The 20,138-nt window shown below is 37.1% G+C and overlaps 1 protein-coding gene across 1 annotated transcript in view; it reads left to right on the top strand.

The window, feature by feature from the left end:
• adgra1b (adhesion G protein-coupled receptor A1b) overlaps positions 1-20,138 on the top strand; it is a 219,889-nt gene that overhangs the window by 35,271 nt on the left and 164,480 nt on the right. Inside the window, exons 3-6 of the mRNA XM_073834524.1 lie at positions 12,287-12,358; positions 17,018-17,089; positions 17,239-17,310; positions 18,726-18,889. Coding sequence (XP_073690625.1) covers positions 12,287-12,358; positions 17,018-17,089; positions 17,239-17,310; positions 18,726-18,889 — 380 coding nt within the window. The remainder of the gene's footprint in view (positions 1-12,286; positions 12,359-17,017; positions 17,090-17,238; positions 17,311-18,725; positions 18,890-20,138) is intronic.

Below are 20,138 nucleotides of genomic sequence, written 5' to 3' on the forward strand. Positions count from 1 at the left end.
AAGAGAGAGAGCCTACTTACTAAATTAAATTAATTTTACAGGCACTATCGTTCGATAGATAGATGATAGACACTAGATAGATAGACTTTTCTAAGGATTTTCAAAGGATGATTAAACTGTCAGTTTAATCACAGCTGCTAAAGATGAATTCATGATCAAATCTCTAAAACAAAAGCAGATTTATTTATTTTTTTATGCTTTTAATTTAGTCAACCCACACAATTCACCACAACACACACTGTATTTTATTTAGTAAGAATCATCAGCTTTAATTCCAACATAATAAATCAACATTTGCCAGGATCTCACCAGCGTTTGTTAATGTTCTCAGCGTGATGACTTCAGCTATCAAAGCTCTAGCCTGAATTTAATTTGCAATGTCAACAACAGAAATCTGCCGTAATGTTGTACATGATTTTCCCATCTGATATATCAGAGGTCGTCAGTCCAGCATAAATCATGTTGTGAACTCGAGTGGTTTGCTCCACTTGACTCTGAGCGTCTTCCTAATGACTGACCCTGTTATTGAAGGAAACGGCCGCAGGAAGTGGACTTTGAGACACTGATGTCACAGCGGACGCATAGGTGACCTTTTTACACCAGTTCAGCTTCCCGTCTCAAATCACAACAGAGACTAGAGTCCAGTGTGTGTTTCTCTTTGTCTCTGAATAGCATCATTATTTACAGTCACAATTAGGCTGATGAGAACTGGCCCCCATCACCGTCATTACCAGTAACTCATTACACAATAACGACCCATTTAATGCTTGCGCCGTTGCTGTTGTTGTTTTTTTTTACTCTCCCAAAGGAAATCTTTATTGTTGTATTTGTAGGAGGTGTCCTTTGCTCACATTTATGCTACATTTATTTGGATTAAAATTACAGAAAAAATGTAAAATGTAAAAATATATATATATATATTGGTTGCAAAAAAAGTTTGTTTTTCGTGTTAAAATATTTTAGAAATACATATGTAAATAAATGTATTTATAAACAAATAATTAATATATTAATTAATTAATTAATTAATTAATTAAAATTAATAGATAGATAGATAGATAGATAGATAGATAGATAGATAGATAGATAGATAGATAGATAGATAGATAGACAAATGATATATGCTTTAATGCTTTTATAAATAAATCAATTAATTCATTAATTAATTAAATTTGACAGCCACAATAAACAAACAAATAAACAAATGATTTATAATGTCATTTAAAATTTGATTTCAATATTTCTATTATATTTCTATTTTTTGTAAACAAATAAATAATATATGAATAAATGCTTTTATAAATAAATACATTAGTTAATTAATTAAATTTAACAGCCACAATAAACAAACAAACAAACAAACAAACAAACAAACAAACAAACAAACAAACAAACAAACAAACAAACAAACAGGGAAGTCATTTATAATGTCATTTAAAATTGTATTTCAGTATCTCTTTCTCTTTCTGTATAAACAGATAAATAACATATGAATAAATGCTTTTTTTATAAATAAATTAATTGATTAATTAAATTTGACATTCATAATAATAAAATAAATGGCGAAGCCATTTATCATTGTCATTTATTATTTTATTTCAGTATTTCTATTATAGTTCTATTTTTTTATAAACAAATAAATAATATATGAATAAATGCTTTTATAAATAAAAACATTAATTAATTACATTTTACAGCCACAATAGAAAATAAATACATAAATAAATAAACAGGCAAATCATTTATAATTTTATTTCAATAATTCTATTATATTTCTGCTATATTTCTTTTTCTTTATAAACAAATAAATAATATATAAATTAATGCTTTTATAAATTAATTAATTAATTGAGTAATTACATTTTGTAAATTCAAATATGAGATAAAAATTATGTTAATCAGCTCATTATGAGACTTTTAACAATAAATGTCAATACCACAGACTATGAAAAAGCCTGCTCTCATACTTTTTACCTTCTTAAAAACAGTCTGCCGTTATATGAGTTCCCATAAGATCAGGATCACAGAAGGAGCCAATCAGATTTCAGCTGTCTCCTTATGCCCCGCCTCTTTTGTGATCATCTTTTCCTACTGTTTTCAATTGTTTGACAGGACGTGATGTTCTACAGAAGTGCATCTAGAGTCCCAGTGAACTCTGACCGTCTTTCCCAACAGTCTGTTTAAACATGTAGTGCTTTCTCAACATGATGTGCTGTTTTAGTGAAATCATCCCCCTCAGAAGTGTCATTAAATCACTGTTGGATGCTCACTAATGAGAGGCGTTCAGCTCTGCTCTGTCAGACTCATCCGCAGCGTCTGCTGTTTGTTAGTTTCAGTTAAACCGCTCGTTCGCTCCATTAATCATCTTCCTCCTGTGGGATGCTCTGGAAGGAACTATTATTACAAGAAACTAGTGTGTTACTGTTAGAAAGTGATTTAGGAGCGAGGGTTGCAAATCTTTCGATTCACACTGGAGTGGGTTCGCAAATCTTTCGCAAAATGAATGATTCACAAATCACAAATCACAAATCTTTTGATTCAAATCGAAACTTTGGAGTGACCACGAATCATTTCGTGAATTTAATGATTTGGGGTTTGTGAATCTTTTGATTCAGATCGGAATTTTGGAAGGGGTTCACAAATCATTTTGCGAATTGAATGATTCGCCGATCGCAAATCTTTTGATTCAGATCGGAACTTCACAGCTGATCATGAATCATTTCACGAACTGAATGATTCACGGTTTGTGAATCTTTTGTTTCAGACCGGAAATTCGGATCATTTTTTCAAATCAGAATGGGTTTGCGAATCATTTTGCGAATTGCAAATCTTTTGATTCGGATCGGAACTTTGGAGCATGGATCGCAAATGTTTTTATTTAGATCGGGATTTCTGAGTGGGTTCGCAAATTATTTTGTGAATTGATTCGCAGATCATGAATCATTCAGCTTGGTACTTCGGAGCGGGTTCACAAATCATTTTGCGAATTGAATGATTCGCCGATCGCAAATCTTTTGATTCAGATCGGAACTTCACAGCCATGGATCGCAAATTTTTTGATTCAGTTCGGGACTTTGGAGCGAGTTTGCGAGTCATTTCGCAAATTGAATGATTCACAAATCACAAATCTTTTCAGATCGAAACTTTGGAGCAATCGCGAATCATTTTCAGATAGAGATTTCAGAGCGCGGATCACAAATTGAATGATTGGAGGATCATGAACCATTCAGCTACAAACTTTGGAGCCGGTTCGCAAATCATTTTGTGAATTAAATGATTCGAGTATCGCAATTTTTTCATTCAGATTTGGATTTAGGAGTGGGTTCGCGAATCATTCAATTTGAAAAATGATTCGTGAACCCACTCCTAAATCCCAATCTGAATGAAAAAATTTCATCATGGGATCATGAATCATTCAGCTCGGAGCAGATTCGCGTCACAAATCATTTTGCAAATTCAATGATACCCAGATTGTGAATCTTTCGGTTTAGCTCGAAAATTTGGAGCGATCATGAATCATTTCGCGAATTGAATGATTCACGTTTTGTGAATCTTTTGATTCAGATCGGAAATTCGGATCGGTTTTTCAAATCGGAATGGGTTTGCGAGTCATTTTGCGAATTGCAGATCTTGATTCGGATCGGAACTTTGGAGCATGGATCGCAAATGTTTTGATTTAGATCGGGATTTCTGAGTGGGTTCGCAAATTATTTTGTGAATTGATTCGGAGATCATGAATCATTCAGCTTGGTACTTCGGAGTGGGTTCGCGAATCATTTTGCGAATTTTATTGATTCGCGGATCGCAAATCTTTTGATTCAGATCAGGATTTCGAAGTGAGTTTGCGAATCATTTCGCAAATTTTATTGATTTGCGGATCGCAAATCTTTTGACTCAGATAGGGATTTCAGAGCGCGAAACATTTCGCAAATTAAATGATTCGAGGGTTGCGAATCTTTTCATTCAGATCGAAACTTCAGAGTGATCGCAAATCATTTTGCGAATTGAATGATTCACAGTTTGTGAATCTTTTAATTTAGATCGGAAATTCTGAGCTGGTTTGTGAACCTTTTTGATTCAGTTAGGAACTTCGGAGCGTGGACTGCAAATCTTTAATTCAAATTGCAACTTCAGAGATGTGGATTGTGAATGTTTTGATTCAAATCAAATTTCGGCAAATATTTTTGATTCAGTTCGGAACTTCGGGCGGGTTCACAAACCATTTTGCAAATTGAAGTAAAACTACACATTAGTGTCGTGTGCAAGCCATTTGCGATCTGTTTGCTGCCACCTTTAGGTCAGGCTGAATGGATTCACTCGTGTTCTTCTGGAGAAATATTAGGTGTGACTGGAACACTTTGTCAGGAGTTTAACTTTCTGCAAGGCCCATAAAGTCAAAAAAAATTCTCCTCTTCGAAAATTCTCCTGTTTGTTCTGAGTTAAAGGAACATTAATAATGCAAATCATTTAACTCCCTTATTATGTTGAGATTTGGGTACTGCATTTGTATTGGAAAATTGGTCTGGATATTGGTAGGGACAAAGTGTCTCTACTAAACTGAAAGTCATAAGAAATTATGTCCGACTTTGGAAACTACAGTTCTCTCCTTAAAAAAGAGGTCAAACAACAGATTCTTGAGTTGATCTGAATTTCACAAAAAGCTTATGAACATAATTATAATGTAAGTCAGAAATTAAAATTAGTTCCTAGTTTTGTTATTCTTCTGAGGAAGATTCATTTACTTGGTTTAGCTACACAGAGACATTTTGGTCTGATTTCAAAGCCGTAAAAACTGCATCTCTATATTCATCTGTCCTCTAAGGTGTAAATGTGTTACTTTTTTTTTTTTTTTTTTTTTTAATCTGGTAACACATCCCTTTCTAAAAAAAGGTTATTATAGTTAAACAATGGTAGGCTAACCACAAATTAACCATGGTTGACCTACACTTACTACAGTTTAACCCCATGATATTTGTAGTAGAACTGTGGTAATACAAAATACATGGTTCCTACACTTTTACTGAAACCACAGTTAATTTAATTAAGAGATTTGTATTTGTTTAGATTTTTTTTCTTATTTCTTTCTTTTGTTTTTATAACTGTACTGCCTTAATGGTTTCATGTTTTGTACTGTTTAATAAAAAGTAAAAATAAAATAAAAGATTTGCGAACTGCGTTTTGAATCCCGAACTCAGTTAAATGATTCGCGATCCGCGTTTTGAATCCCGAACTCAATGAAATTATTCGCAATCCGCGTTTTGAATCCCGAACTCAGTCAAATGATTCGCAATCCGCGTTTTGAATCCCGAACTGAATCAAATGATTCACGAACCTCACTTTGAATCCCAAACTCAATGAAATTATTCGCAATCCGCGTTTTGAATCCTGGACTCAGTCAAATGATTCGCGATCTGCGTTTTGAATCCCGAACTCAGTCAAATGATTTGCGATCTGCGTTTTGAATCCCGAATTGAATCAAATGATTCGCGATCTGCGTTTTGAATCCCGAACTCAGTCAAATGATTCGCAATCCGCATTTTCAATCCCGAACTGAATCAAATGATTCGCAATCCGCGCTTTGAATCCCGAACTGAATCAAATGATCCACGATCCGTGCTTTCAATCCTGAACTGAATCAAATGATTCGCGAACCGCACTTTCAATCTCGAGCTCAATCAAATGATTCACGATCCGCGTTTTGAATCCCGAACTCAATCAAATGATTCGCAATCCGCGCTTTGAATCCCGAACTGAATCAAATGATCCACGAACCGTGCTTTCAATCCCGAACTGAATCAAATGATTCGCGATCTGCGTTTTGAATCCCGAACTGAATCAAATGATTCGCGATCTGCGTTTTGAATCCCGAACTCAGTCAAATGATTCGCAATCCGCATTTTCAATCCCGAACTGAATCAAATGATTCGCAATCCGCGTTTTGAATCCTGAACTCAGTCAAATGATTTGCGATCCGCGTTTTGAATCCTGAACTCAGTCAAATGATTTGCGATCCGCGTTTTGAAACCCGAACTGAATCAAATGATTCGCGATCTGCGTTTTGAATCCCGAACTCAGTCAAATGATTCGCAATCCGCATTTTCAATCCCGAACTGAATCAAATGATTCGCAATCCGCGCTTTGAATCCCGAACTGAATCAAATGATCCACGAACCGTGCTTTCAATCCCGAACTGAATCAAATGATTCACGAACCGCACTTTGAATCCCAAACTCAATGAAATTATTCGCAATCCGCGTTTTGAATCCTGGACTCAGTCAAATGATTCGCGATCTGCGTTTTGAATCCCGAACTCAGTCAAATGATTCGCGATCTGCGTTTTGAATCCCGAACTCAGTCAAATGATTTGCGATCTGCGTTTTGAATCCCGAATTGAATCAAATGATTCGCGATCTGCGTTTTGAATCCCGAACTCAGTCAAATGATTCGCAATCCGCATTTTCAATCCCGAACTGAATCAAATGATTCGCAATCCGCGCTTTGAATCCCGAACTGAATCAAATGATCCACGATCCGTGCTTTCAATCCTGAACTGAATCAAATGATTCGCGAACCGCACTTTCAATCTCGAGCTCAATCAAATGATTCACGATCCGCGTTTTGAATCCCGAACTCAATCAAATGATTCGCAATCCGCGCTTTGAATCCCGAACTGAATCAAATGATCCACGAACCGTGCTTTCAATCCCGAACTGAATCAAATGATTCGCGATCTGCGTTTTGAATCCCGAACTGAATCAAATGATTCGCGATCTGCGTTTTGAATCCCGAACTCAGTCAAATGATTCGCAATCCGCATTTTCAATCCCGAACTGAATCAAATGATTCGCAATCCGCGTTTTGAATCCTGAACTCAGTCAAATGATTTGCGATCCGCGTTTTGAATCCTGAACTCAGTCAAATGATTTGCGATCCACGTTTTGAATCCTGAACTCAGTCAAATGATTTGCGATCCGCGTTTTGAAACCCGAACTGAATCAAATGATTCGCGATCTGCGTTTTGAATCCCGAACTCAGTCAAATGATTCGCAATCCGCATTTTCAATCCCGAACTGAATCAAATGATTCGCAATCCGCGCTTTGAATCCCGAACTGAATCAAATGATCCACGAACCGTGCTTTCAATCCCGAACTGAATCAAATGATTCACGAACCGCACTTTGAATCCCGAACTCAATCAAATGATTCACGATCCGTGTTTTGAATCCCGAACTCAGTCAAATGATTCGCAACCCGCGTTTTGAATCCCGAGCTCAGTCAAATGATTCACGATCTGCGTTTTGAATCCCGAACTCTGTCAAATGATTCGCGATCCGCGTTTTGAATCCCGAACTGAATCAAATGATTTGCAATCCACGCTTTGAATCCCGAACTGAATCAAATAATCCACGAACCACACTTTGAATCCCGAACTGAATCAAATGATCTGCGAACCGCGTTTTGAATCCCGAACTGAATCAAATGATTTGCAAACCGCACTTTGAATCCTGAACTCAGTCAAATGATTCAAGATCCACCCTTGAATCCCGAACTGAATCAAATGATTCATGAACCGCGCTTTGAATCCTGGACTGAATCAAATGATTCATGAACCGCACTTTGAATTCCAAACTCAATCAAATGTTTCGCAATCCGCGTTTTGAATCCCAAACTGAATCAAATGATTTGCTAACCCCCACTGAAGTCCTGAAGTGAATCATATGATTCGCAATTGAAAAATGAGGAAAAGTCACCAAATTTTAAGAATAAATCATTAAAATCAATAAAAATGAGAAATTTGATTGTGGGTCAGACTGACCTAAACATAACAGGAGGGTTAAATGACAGAAGCATTGTACATTTGTGTTTGCATTGTAATCAAGACATTCATATAGAACTTTTAAGATCTTAAAATCTTATGTATGCATTTATGAAAGATGGCATGCAAACTCTTTTCTTTCAAGCTCTGGAAACAAGTGGGATGAACGGAAAAGTTTAATGGCGCTGAACAGAAGTGTTTCTGAGAGAAGCGTTTGACTGGAGTCACACACCATTAGAGCCGGACAGAAGCCATTTATCAGCAGTAATGACCGTCACACTTGAGCCTTAAATATTTTACATTAACCACATTTAATCAATCCAAAAGCCACGAGAACTGTGATTTGAAATACATATTGAGAGTAGTATTGTTCTAAAAGCTCCTGTAACATTCAGTTGTTGCTTGCGGCTTTACTAACAGCCAAACAGCAGAGCAGAAGCGTCCGACCGTCCAAGAAAGATGGATTATGAAAGGTCAGAAGTCTGCCTTGTGACATTTTTCCTGCATTTTTCTGACAGTCTGCAGATGTCTTGTGTTTGACTTCGTCCTCCTTCAGATTCCTGTCACTTCCTTCAGACACAGGAAACACAGACACACAATTTCAGGAAGTTTGTTTTGGCCTCAGAGGAAAGCCAGGAGTCGTATTATGATACCGCATCATGTATTTTTAGGGCACTTGGTCTGAGACAGTCGGTCAGAGCTGAACGCACTGAGGTTTGTGTGGAAGTCCATTTCCACCACTGAATAAAACATAAAAAAGGTGATTGTGACTTTTTCTCACAATTCTGACCTTTTTCTTGCAATTCTGAGTAAATAATGTCAGAAGTTTTAGATTTAAACCTATAATGAGAATGAAAGTCAGAATTGCCAGATTTAAACTATATAATGAGAAAAAGGTCACAATTGCGAGACAGCACAATTGCCTATTTTATTTTTTACTCCACTAGAAGGTCAAAATTGTAAAATATAGACTTTTTTTCCTTCTGTGTTCTGTGGCAGAAATGGGTTTCTGTAGGTTTGATGTGTTTCTTTGGAAGTGTGGATTTTAAGTTATAGATCAAATCTCTCTTTTTATAACAATATTGTTTATTTGTTGTACAAATAGGACATTAATGGGAATTCTAAATATTAAATTGCAGAAAAAATAGAACAAAATAAATAAAAAACAAAGTTTTGAGTTAGTATATGTTTTACTTATTAACTAATGTTTAATTAATGAACCTTATTGTAAAGTGTTACCAAATTATTTGATCAAAAATTCAGGAAAATATAAAATTTTAAAATGGCTGTTTTCTATGTGAATTGTCACACCCCCGGACTTTCTTGTTGGTTTTTCCCATTTTCCCCCGCAGTTCTGAGTGTTTTTGGTTTCTCCCTTATTGTCTGCACCTGTGTTTGTAATTAGTCTGTCTATTTAAGGTGTGTGTTTTCCCAGTACTCTTGTCGGTCTTTAATGTTATATGGATGTTTTCCCCTGGTGTTCCTGTGTCTGCCTGTATTCCGTTGGATTTATTAAATATACGTCTTTTATTTACGTCGTTGTTCGTGTGTTCCTGCCTGCATCGTGATAGAAAGACCGACCGAAACAGTTTTTTTTTTGCGTATTCCACCCCGTTTTGTTTATCATTCAGTTTTTCAGTCTTTTTGTTTCCGTAGTGTTTTCCCCCATGGATTCCTTCCTCCGTCCTGAATTCATCCTCCTCCGGCTGAAGCAGGGGGATTTACCGCTCGAGGGTTACACATTCATGTTCCAGCTTGTAGCTAACACCACCAGCTACCCGGACGACGCGCTCTGTACGTTCTATGACGCTAGCCTCAACGCGTCGTGCAGAGCGCCGTCGTCCGAGGATGGCCCTCGAGCGGATTTCGCCGCATTTGTGGAGTGCCACTCCAGACCCAGAGCCCAGCCAGCCACCCCGACCCGCGGATTATGAGCCCTTCACAGACGGAAAGCCCGAGCCCGGAGCGACAGCAGTATGGAGTGCCGACGGGGTCAAAACTGCTGATCAGGTGCGTGAGCCGGCCATTACATCCGCGACGGTGGAGCGCTTCGTGGAGCAAGAGAGGGCTGTAGAGAGCCCCGTCCACTGCACCACCACTGGGGGTGAGCAAGAGCACTCTGGGGACTTAATTGACTGTTTCACGGAAATGCCCATCTGCCTGGATTTCCCTCCCACCCTCCCTCTTCTGCCTAAGCCTGAATCTCCGCTGGTTCCGCCCAGCCATCCAGAGTCACCGCTGGTTCCGCCCAGCCTTCATGAATCCCCGTTGTCTGCTGTCTGTCCCCTTGCTCACCCTCAGCCCACCATCTGTGCGGTGGGTTCGCTGCGGGTCTGCCAATCTCCATCGGTGTCATGGCTGGAGGATCCCTCACCATCGCCTCCAGCCTCAGAGTCCTGGACTCCGCCTAGGTCCTCCGACCCTGCGGCTCCACCCCGGCTCTCTGCTCCCTTGTCTCCGCTGTCGCCCGTCGATCCACCAGCTCCACCGGGCTCCATCGTCCCTCCGGCTCCGCCCTGGTCAGTCGTCGCCCCACCTTCGCCTCTGGACTATACTCCTCCGGCTGTGCCTCGTCGCTCCGTCCCACCAGCTCGTTGGACCTCCTCCCTCCCGCGGGCACAGCCTCGGCCCTCTGTCGCTCCGGCTCCGCCGCGGACCTCCGGATCTCCATCTCCACCTTGGTCGCCAGAGCCTTGGGTTCCGCCTTGGCCCTCCGGATCCGCGGTGTCACCCATGATCTTCGGCTTTCCGTCTCCGCATCGGGCTCTCCCACCACCTGCTCCGCCTCCGTCGGTCGGCCCCATGGAGTCGTCAGCCTCTCCTCCACCATGGCTCCTCCCTCCATCGGCTCCACCTTGGAACTCCATCATGGCTGAGTTCTGGGTCCCACCTGGCTCCTCCTGCTCCAGCCCCTTCCTGTCACCTCCTTGGCTCCTCCCTCCGTCACCACCCTGGACTCCATCTTGTGTCCTCCTCCCGGGAGTCCGTCCTCCACCTAAGCCCCCTCCTAAGACTTTTCCTTTTGTCTGTTTGTCGGCACAAGGACGTGCCTTCCGGGAGGGGGAGGTAATGTCACACCCCCGGACTTTCTTGTTGGTTTTTCCCATTTTCCCCTGCAGTTCTGAGTGTTTTTGGTTTCTCCCTTATTGTCTGCACCTGTGTTTGTAATTAGTCTGTCTATTTAAGGTGTGTGTTTTCCTAGTACTCTTGTCTGTCTTTAATGTTATATGGATGTTTTCCCCTGGTGTTCCTGTGTCTGCCTGTATTCCGTTGGATTTATTAAATATACGTCTTTTATTTACGTCGTTGTTCGTGTGTTCCTGCCTGCATCGTGACATGAATATCTGTTTAACTGCAATTTATTTCTGTGATCAAATCTGAATTTTCAGCAACATTACTCTAGTCTTCAGTGTCACATGATCCTTCAGAAATCATTAATGTGCTTATTTGCTGCTTAAGGAACATTTCTTATCCCAAACTGAATCAAATGATTGGTGATATGCGCTCTAAATACAGAACTCAATCAAATGATTTGCAATTTGCGATTTAAATTCCGAACTGAATCAAATGATTTGCGATCTGCGCTCTGAATACAGAACTCAATCAAATGATTCATGATTCGTGATTTGAATCCCAAACTGAATCAAATGATTCACAATGCACGTTTTAAATCCTGAACTGAATAAAATGATTTGCGATCTGCGCTTTGAATCCTGAACCGAATCCAACAATTCGCCATCTGCGCTCTGAATCCCGAACTCAATCGAATGATTTGTGATTTGAATGCCGAACTGAATCAAATGATTCGCAATCTGCAATTTAAATCCCGAACTGAATCAAATGGTTTGCGATCTGCACTCTGAATACAAAACTCAATCAAATGATTTGCGATTTGAATCCCGAACTGAATCAAATGATTCGCGATCTGCACTTTGAATCCCAAACCGAATCCAATGATTTGCGATCTCCACTTTGAATCCCGAACGCAATCAAATGATTCACGATTTGAATCCCGAACTGAGTCAAATGATTCGTGATCTGCACTTTGAATCCGGAACCGAATCCAACGATTCACGCATCAGCGCTTTGAATCCCGACCTCAATCAAATGATTTGCGATTTGCGCTTTGAATCCTGAACTGAATCAAATGATCAAAATGATTTGCTGCTCAAGAAATATTTCTAATTATCAATGTTGAAAACAGTTGTGATGCCCAATATTTTTGTGGAAACTGTGGCACATTTTATTTTTCAGGTTGAATAGAAAGTTTGCAGCATTTATTTGAAATAGAAGTCTTTGTAACATTTATAAATGTCTTTACTCTCACCTTTGATCAATTTAATGCATCCTTGATGAATAAAAGCATTAATTAACCAAATTTGCATGGAAGGATTTATTTATTTCACAGTCTTTTGAACATGTGAATGTTTAATTTCTCTCTCTGATATCTCTTTGTCTGTCTGTCTTCAGGGATCTGAGCGGTAATCTCATCAGCAGAATTGCCCCCGGCGCGTTTCATGGCCTGACGGATCTGAGGAGATTGTAAGTATAATTTTGAGCTCATGCATGAAAACACAGATATTTGTCAATGAGCTCAGGATCTGTTGAGCAGCAAATACTCCAGCATGATCGTGTCAGTCATCGCTCCTCACTCATAAGTCAAATCGCGGGACAAAAATCACAATGTATCAGATTTTCTCCCAACTCTTTATGGTCATTTAGGACTTTTTAATGAATTCAAGACTGTGTTTACAAGGTTGCTCACCAAAAACAGACATTTTGACAACATAAAGTTGGTTTGAGAAAGCTAATTTACTGAAATTCTACTTTAACTTAATATTAAAATTTCTGACTCTAAAGGCCTGTTCACACCAAAACTCTAATACTCAAAACGATAACTCTAACTATAAAGATAATGTTCTAAAAATAGTTTCAAATATAAGAGAATAGCAGAGTTAATATCACGACTATAACTATACCGATAGTTTCCACTAGATTCACTGTTTATATACCCTCGAAATGTGCGTGCTGTGGACATCTACTGGTTGAAGTCATGAAATGCAACAAAAAAAATGATCGTTCAACTATCGTCAGTTATCATTCACTGGTGTGGACGCAAATGTAGTTATAGTTTTATTTATATATCATTATTGCTCTTGGTGTGTAGCGTCAGGGGTGTAGCATCTGAGTAAGGTTGAGTTGAGCATGTTATATCAATTTAGCCTTCTCAAATCAACACGACTTGCCTAAAATAAAATCTATAGACATAAAACACTTCCATTTCACAATATTAATTTAAACATTTAACCTAGATAATTGTGCGCTGTTAGATGTATATCCAATCATTTGTGCGGAGAGTGGAAGCTAAAGCGTGCTTTGCAGGACATTGAAGCGCCAGCACGATCGCTTGCATTTTTTCTTAATAACAGTGGAAACCTAAAATACGCCATCATTTTTGCTCATAAAGGTCAGAGCAATACATCATTCAGATCTTTTATTTGTGTGCACTCACAATATCAACAAAACGTTGTGCTTTTGTAAAATAGCCAAACATGCGCTTTCTGCCTGTAACGTGGGGTTTTGTTTTGTCTTGGGGTTTTCATGTTCGTGTTTTCATGTGTTTTATTTTGTATTTGTTTCATGCTGTTGTGTCTTGCTTCCCTTGCCCTTGTGTCATTGGTTCCCTATTTCCATGTGTCATGTTCTGATTGGTTGTCTTTGGTTGCTATGTCTTGTTCCTTGTTTTTCATTGATTGTTGGTGTCATGTGACCTGTATTGTTTTGTATAAGTAGGCATTCTGTTTCATTGTTCATTGTCGCGTATTAATGTTGTTAATCTGCTGTCGGTGAGTGTCAAGTCTGTTTCCAAGTCAAGTCTGTTTGTTTGTATCAAGTCAAGTCAAGTCTCGTCTCTGTTTGGATTATCATTTGTTTGTTTGGATTTATGGATTACGCTTCACTGTAAATAAACTTCACTTGGGTTCATCCTCACATCTCGCTTCAGTGGATATACTTGTTACACTGCCGTCTCTGTCTTGAGGAGGATCGCTTCGAAAAATAATCCGAAACTCAGCGAATATTTGCCTCACAGACATGTGAAAGATATATATAGAATGCCTTAAATTGCTACTTTACAATGAAAGAATTCATGTAATAGAATAATGTTATATTGCATAAATTTATTTGTGAAAATTCAACCTATACTCCAAAAAAAGAGGCTGTGGCTTCCAATTTGTCTTAACATTTAACATGAAAAACAGCAATTAAAAACATAGGCTTCAACTTAAATCAAGTTAACTGACTGATTTATGAGTAAAAAAGTTATACGTAGGCTTGTTGGCTTTTCTGAGGTAGGCTAAATGTTATGTTCCTACTATTAGGCTATGACTTATTAACAAGATGTTTTATTTATTTTTTATTTTTTTACTTCTGATTGACGGATTTCATAAGGCATCGTTTTTTATTACATTTTTTTACATGCATTTAAATATTTTTTCATGTTTATTTCGTGCTGCAAGTATTAAAGAGGAAAAGATCATTGATTCACATGCCACTTGATCTGAGGCGAATAGTATCTCACTACAAATTATAGAGCATAAAACACATTTATTGTTTGCGTTTTATCATAAAATGGACAGAATTTATAGGCTGAGACTTGCGTACAAATTATGAATGACTTGAAAATGGCATTTATACCCTAAGTAAAACAGCTTGTGGATACTCACGTAACATTATATACTTAAGAAAAATCAACAAGTTAACCAAGTTAGAGCCCATAATGATTGGGGGGCCCGTACAATTTTTTTGCATATGGGCCTGGGGCTGACTTGCACTATTGAGAATCAGCTTCTGCATTGCAGTGAAGAGGTTTTCAGCATCTCGACATGCAGACGTTTAATGTGACACTGATTGCTGGATTTGAGCGTCTGATTGTGGCTGCTGGACGTGTATAATTCAAGCGGCAGGTCTCAGTGCTAATTTAAGAGCTCCTAACCCATGATTACAGTGCTGAACCGAACCGAACTGAACCGAACCGCTCCCATTGCACCGCAGCAGCGCATGTTTCTCATTACAGCACTAACATCTTGCATGTCCAAACACACACACACCAGACGGACGTTTGTTCAGAGGTTGAGCGCTGCGGTTGGCAAACGGCCGTTTATACGCTGGTTTGCGGCTTCAGTCTCAATGAGGAGTAATTGGAGAGTTACTAAGATTACAGTGCAGCTCCTAAAACGCTTCACCCTTATTTTCCTCAAGGGTCCCGTTACCGCAGTGAACGACTCTGAACGATGAAATGCGGCTGATAATAGTAACCGATTCGTTTATGGATGCCGGTCAAGTAGAAACCGGCTTGATCTTTTTATTGCTCAAGCGATTTAATGGAGACTAAGCCTACTTGTGTCAAAATAAACAAAAATGAGTCAATAGTTGATGTATTTAGATCATTTGGACTCAGAAGCAATGCTGTTACTGAAAACCAAATCTCTTTAAAAAAATAGTTGTTGTTAATTGAAATGAAGCTGAAATCTAATTTAATTATTAGATGAAAAATGTAAACTTAAACGAAATTAAAAGGAGAAACAACTGAAATAATTTAAAGTACTAAAAATATAAAGTGTTTAAAAATAACAAAACAGTGTTATTTTAGTGTTATTAATATCATTTTTAGAAATGTTGAATGAGTTGTATGAGTTTTGAATCTGATTTTACATTTTCACTTTTCAAGTTTTTGAAATGTTTATGTTTTTGTTTGGATTTTATATTTTCTGTTTTCACATTTCTCAGGTGATTTAATGGAGATGGTGTTAATGTCTCAGATGTTTCTCCTAATCAAAAATAAACAGGAAAAGTAAAAAATAAATAGAAATAAGTAGATGGTTTATATATTCAAATAATAGTCAGATCATTTGGTCTCGGCAGCAGATAACTAAAAAATTTCAAAATAAATATATTATTAAATAAAGTTGAAATAAAATTTAAGTATTATATATGAAGTAGAAACTTAAACTTACAAATTATATTAAAGTTAAAAAATACTAAAACTTCACTTTCAATTTCACTTTAATTTTAGGTTTTTGAGATTTTGATGTTTTTGTTAATATTTTGAAATTAATTTTATTTGATATTTTTTACTTTAATTTTAGTTAAAGTTGTTGACATGTTGATGTATTTGTTAACATTTTGAATTGTATTTTATATGTATTTGTTTTCATAATGACAACTGAGGGACTCATATGCAACTATTACAGAAGGTTCAAACACTCACTGATGCTCCAGAAGGAAAAAACATGCATTAAGAGCCGGGGGTGAAAACTTTTGAACAGAATGGAGATGTGTACATTTTTACCTAAATATCATATTTTTTTTTTCCTTTAGTACTGCCCTTCAAAATCTACAGAAGATACTCACATGTTTTCCAAAAGACAAAACAAAAGACAAAATAAGTCAAATTTACCCTGATCTTAAAATTTCAAAAGTTTTCACCCACCGGGTCTTAATGAATGTTTTTTTTCCTTCTGGAGCATCAGTGTTTGAACCTTCTGTAATAGTTGCATATGAGACCCTCAGTTGTCCTCAGAGTGAAAATATGGATCATACAGTCATACAGTCAAGGATTCAAATACACAAAACCAAATAATTTGTGGGATCTGAATGATTTTTCTGAAGAACAGCAGATAGTTTAACTGTTCAGGACAAACAAGGGACTCATAAACAACTATCACTACACAAAAAAACACAGCTGTGGATCATTCAGGCAAATAAGTGTCTTATTCAGCTCAGTACTAAATAAACAATAACATGCATTTTATATGACCCCTCGTATTTTGCTAAAATAATTAACATTTTGCAGATTCTGAAAGGGGGATGTAAACTTTTGACCTCAACTGTAAGTTAATTGAACATGAGAAATGTTGCTTTGTCAACTAGCTGAAATGTCGACATTTATGATTTTTGTGTTTGTATTAGTTAATAATAATGACTAAAATCAATTACTAAAAATAAAAATCAACTGATCCAGAGGTTGAGGTCAGAAAAGGTCATCGCTGATGTTGAAACCAAATCAAACCCAAAAGCTCCAGGAGTGTTTATGGCAGCTGATGCTCACGCATTCACACATTCATAAGCTAGATTAAAGGTTTTGGTGTTTGATGTCAGATCATTTATCTCAGCTGACAGACTGTGTGTGTGTTTCCTCAGGGATCTTTCCAACAACAGGATTGGCTGTTTCTCTGCTGATATGTTTCTTGACCTTGGACGCCTCTCCAAACTGTGAGTCTCTCTCTCTCTGTGTGTGTATATATGTTTTTATTGAGCACAGGGAGCTGTCTATCACTAATAATTGATCATGTTCTAGCTGTGCTTTAATGCTGTGAGTTTTAAATTGTGGGACAAAGTCTGTGTGTCTTTGTGTCTTTCAGGAATTTGTCTGGGAATATTTTTTCCACGCTGCCAGAGGGTTTGTTCACGCACGTCCCGTCTCTCAGAGCGCTGTAAGATCTCTGCACTGTTTTCCGCTGCTTAAATGGGTCAGAATATGATACAAAAAAAACATTGTACTGTGAAAAACTACTTTATGTCTAGAACTAAAAACTTACTATCCCATCCAAAATGAGCATTTATTGAAGTTAAATTGCAAAAATGATCTATGCAGCTGTATTATGTCACATGAGTGAAACATTATACATCAATAACTGGCTTTCGTTCCTTATTTTTGAATATTACATAAAAAAATTGATAAAAGTGTAAATAAAAAGAAGATATGCACATAAAAAATCTGTTCCTGAATAATTTACTGGGACGATTGACTACTTAATATTTTATGTTGATTGAAATAAAGCCTTGTCCACTATTTTAAGTACTGAAGCTGCTAAAACTGAAATTAAATCAAGTTAAAGCTAAATATAGATATTAAATAATAATAATAATAATAATAATTGCTAAAGTGTATCGTTATTGCAGTTTTTGTTAATGTTTTGAATTGGATTTTATATTTTTGGTTTTCACTTTAGTTTTAGAAATGTTGACATTTTTGTAAATGTTTTTGAACTGAATTTTATATTTTCGCTTTTTTTAAAAAAGTAAAAAAAAAAATCTTGAAGTTTTGTTAAAGTTTAGTTAAAGTTTTTTTTCTCAAAATCTTGATGTTTGTATCATTATTACAGTTTTTGTTAATGTTTTGAATTGCATTTTATATTTTTGGTTTTCACTTTAATTTTTGTTTTCGCTTTAATTTAAGTTAAAGTTTCTGACATTTTTATGTTTTTGTATTTTTAACTAGATTTTATATTTTCACTTTTCACTTTATGTTTAAAGTAAAAAAAAACTTGATGTTTATTTTTATGTTTTTGTTAATATTTTTCAGCTGGATTTTATGTTTTGTTTTTCATTTTAAGTTTAGTTAAACAAATCTTGACTTTTTTAAAATAATTTTTATTATTGTCTTGTTTTCATACATTTTATTAACTACACGATACCGCATATAATTTATAACATTTATTATGTATAACGTTGTTTATTTGGACACATAGTATGAAAACGCTGCTTTATTTCTAATTGTTTTTGCAATATTGCTTTTTTTGCATTATTTACATTTGCAACTTGGATAAGCTAATGATGTCTAATAGATGGATGCTGTTACTCATAAACAACAGAAGAACTAATGAGCAACTAAGTAAAAGTCTCTTGAACCTATGTATATAGATTGTTTTGAAGAAGCTTATTAGTAAGAAACAGGAAAATAAGTGTGACGATGTTCTAAAATGTATCAATTATGAAACAAATTCAATTTCAGCAGCTCTATAGAAGTCAAGAGTGTCATTATTGAGCTCTGTTCAGTTTCAGATGTAGTTCTTCTGCAGTATTGTGAGTGCATTAATGGATCATAGTGTTGTGGTTGTGTTTTCAGGCACATGGGCACAGACTATCTGTTCTGTGATTGTCAGCTTCGCTGGTTGTTGTCGTGGATCAGATCTCATGCGGTGCGTGTGGGAAATGAATCCGTATGTGTGTATCCGACTCGTCTTCATGGACTGGAGCTGCGCAGCCTTCAGGAAAACCAGCTCACCTGCGGTAAGACTTCACTGACATCAAAACATTAAACTAATATATATGTTATTATCCTGAGGGATCAAACTATTGAAGGAATTTGTAAAGAATGAATTATGCACACTGATGATGTTGTATTTGCATGGGTTGTGTGTTATTTTAGCGTGCCGTTCACTCAAATTCACTGGAGGAAATCAGATACACAAACAAACAAACAAACAAACAAACAAAAATCCAACTCTAAACTCTTTTTCCCAGTTAAAGTGCTGCGAATGCTGCATGCATCTGTTCTAAAAAAATGAAAAGCTTTTATTTAACTGTTGCAAACATTTTTTAGGGGTTCAAGTGTGTGTAGTGCTGAAACCTTATTGTAATTGTTAGAATGGTCACTCTTCAGCAATCTCCACGTAAAACTGATCATGCAGACCAAACCGTAAGTCATAGAGACTTGAAACTTAGAGGAATGGTAGTACTCCCACCACTGACAATTTCACCAAAGCTCGTCCCAATCGGCCTGACGGGGGCGCTACAGCGATCAAAAGTACACAATTGCCCATAACTCCAATTTTAGTAAAATGCCTAACTCCTGAACGGAATACGATATCTCTATCAAACTCAGAACACTTACGTAAGAGCTCAATCTGAGGATGCAGGACAAAATTTGCAGAGCTTGGCCACTTGGTAGCGCTATAAGACGGAAAATCATAAAAATGGCTATAACTACGCAACCATTTGTCCTATCAAAAGAAAAATCTCTGTGCATGGTCTTGGTCCAAAGTGGTCCACAATTGGAACGATATGACTCACGGGTCCAAAGGTCTGTGAGATATTTGAAATAAATCAGCCACTGGGGGGACGATATCACATTTTTCAAAGGCGTAAATGATTGTGCACTGTGTGTTTTTTCGCACATACATGTGATATTCCTATCATACGATAGAGCTCTTCATTCTGGACAACTTTGCTTGTACACTGCAGTACAATTCTCTGGACTCTCTAGGTGAATAATTATCAAAAAATGTTGGAAATTCCCATTTGGGAAGCTATGATGGGGTCATTTAGAAAAGAGGCCTGTTCAAATTTATCCAAAATCCTATAAAGCCTAAAGAAAAACTCAAAACTTCACAAAACCTGGTGAGCACATGCAAGAGGTGATTCTAAGCAAGCATGCAAAGTTTTAAAGAGATCAGACCACAGCTGGCACTAAAACAGTCATAAACATTAAAAAACATATTATTTCTATGGTAAATTACCTGGTTTTGCAAAAAAAAAA

Source organism: Garra rufa, chromosome 2, assembly GCF_049309525.1.
Source record: "Garra rufa chromosome 2, GarRuf1.0, whole genome shotgun sequence".
In the NCBI taxonomy this organism is placed as follows: Eukaryota; Metazoa; Chordata; class Actinopteri; order Cypriniformes; family Cyprinidae; genus Garra; species Garra rufa.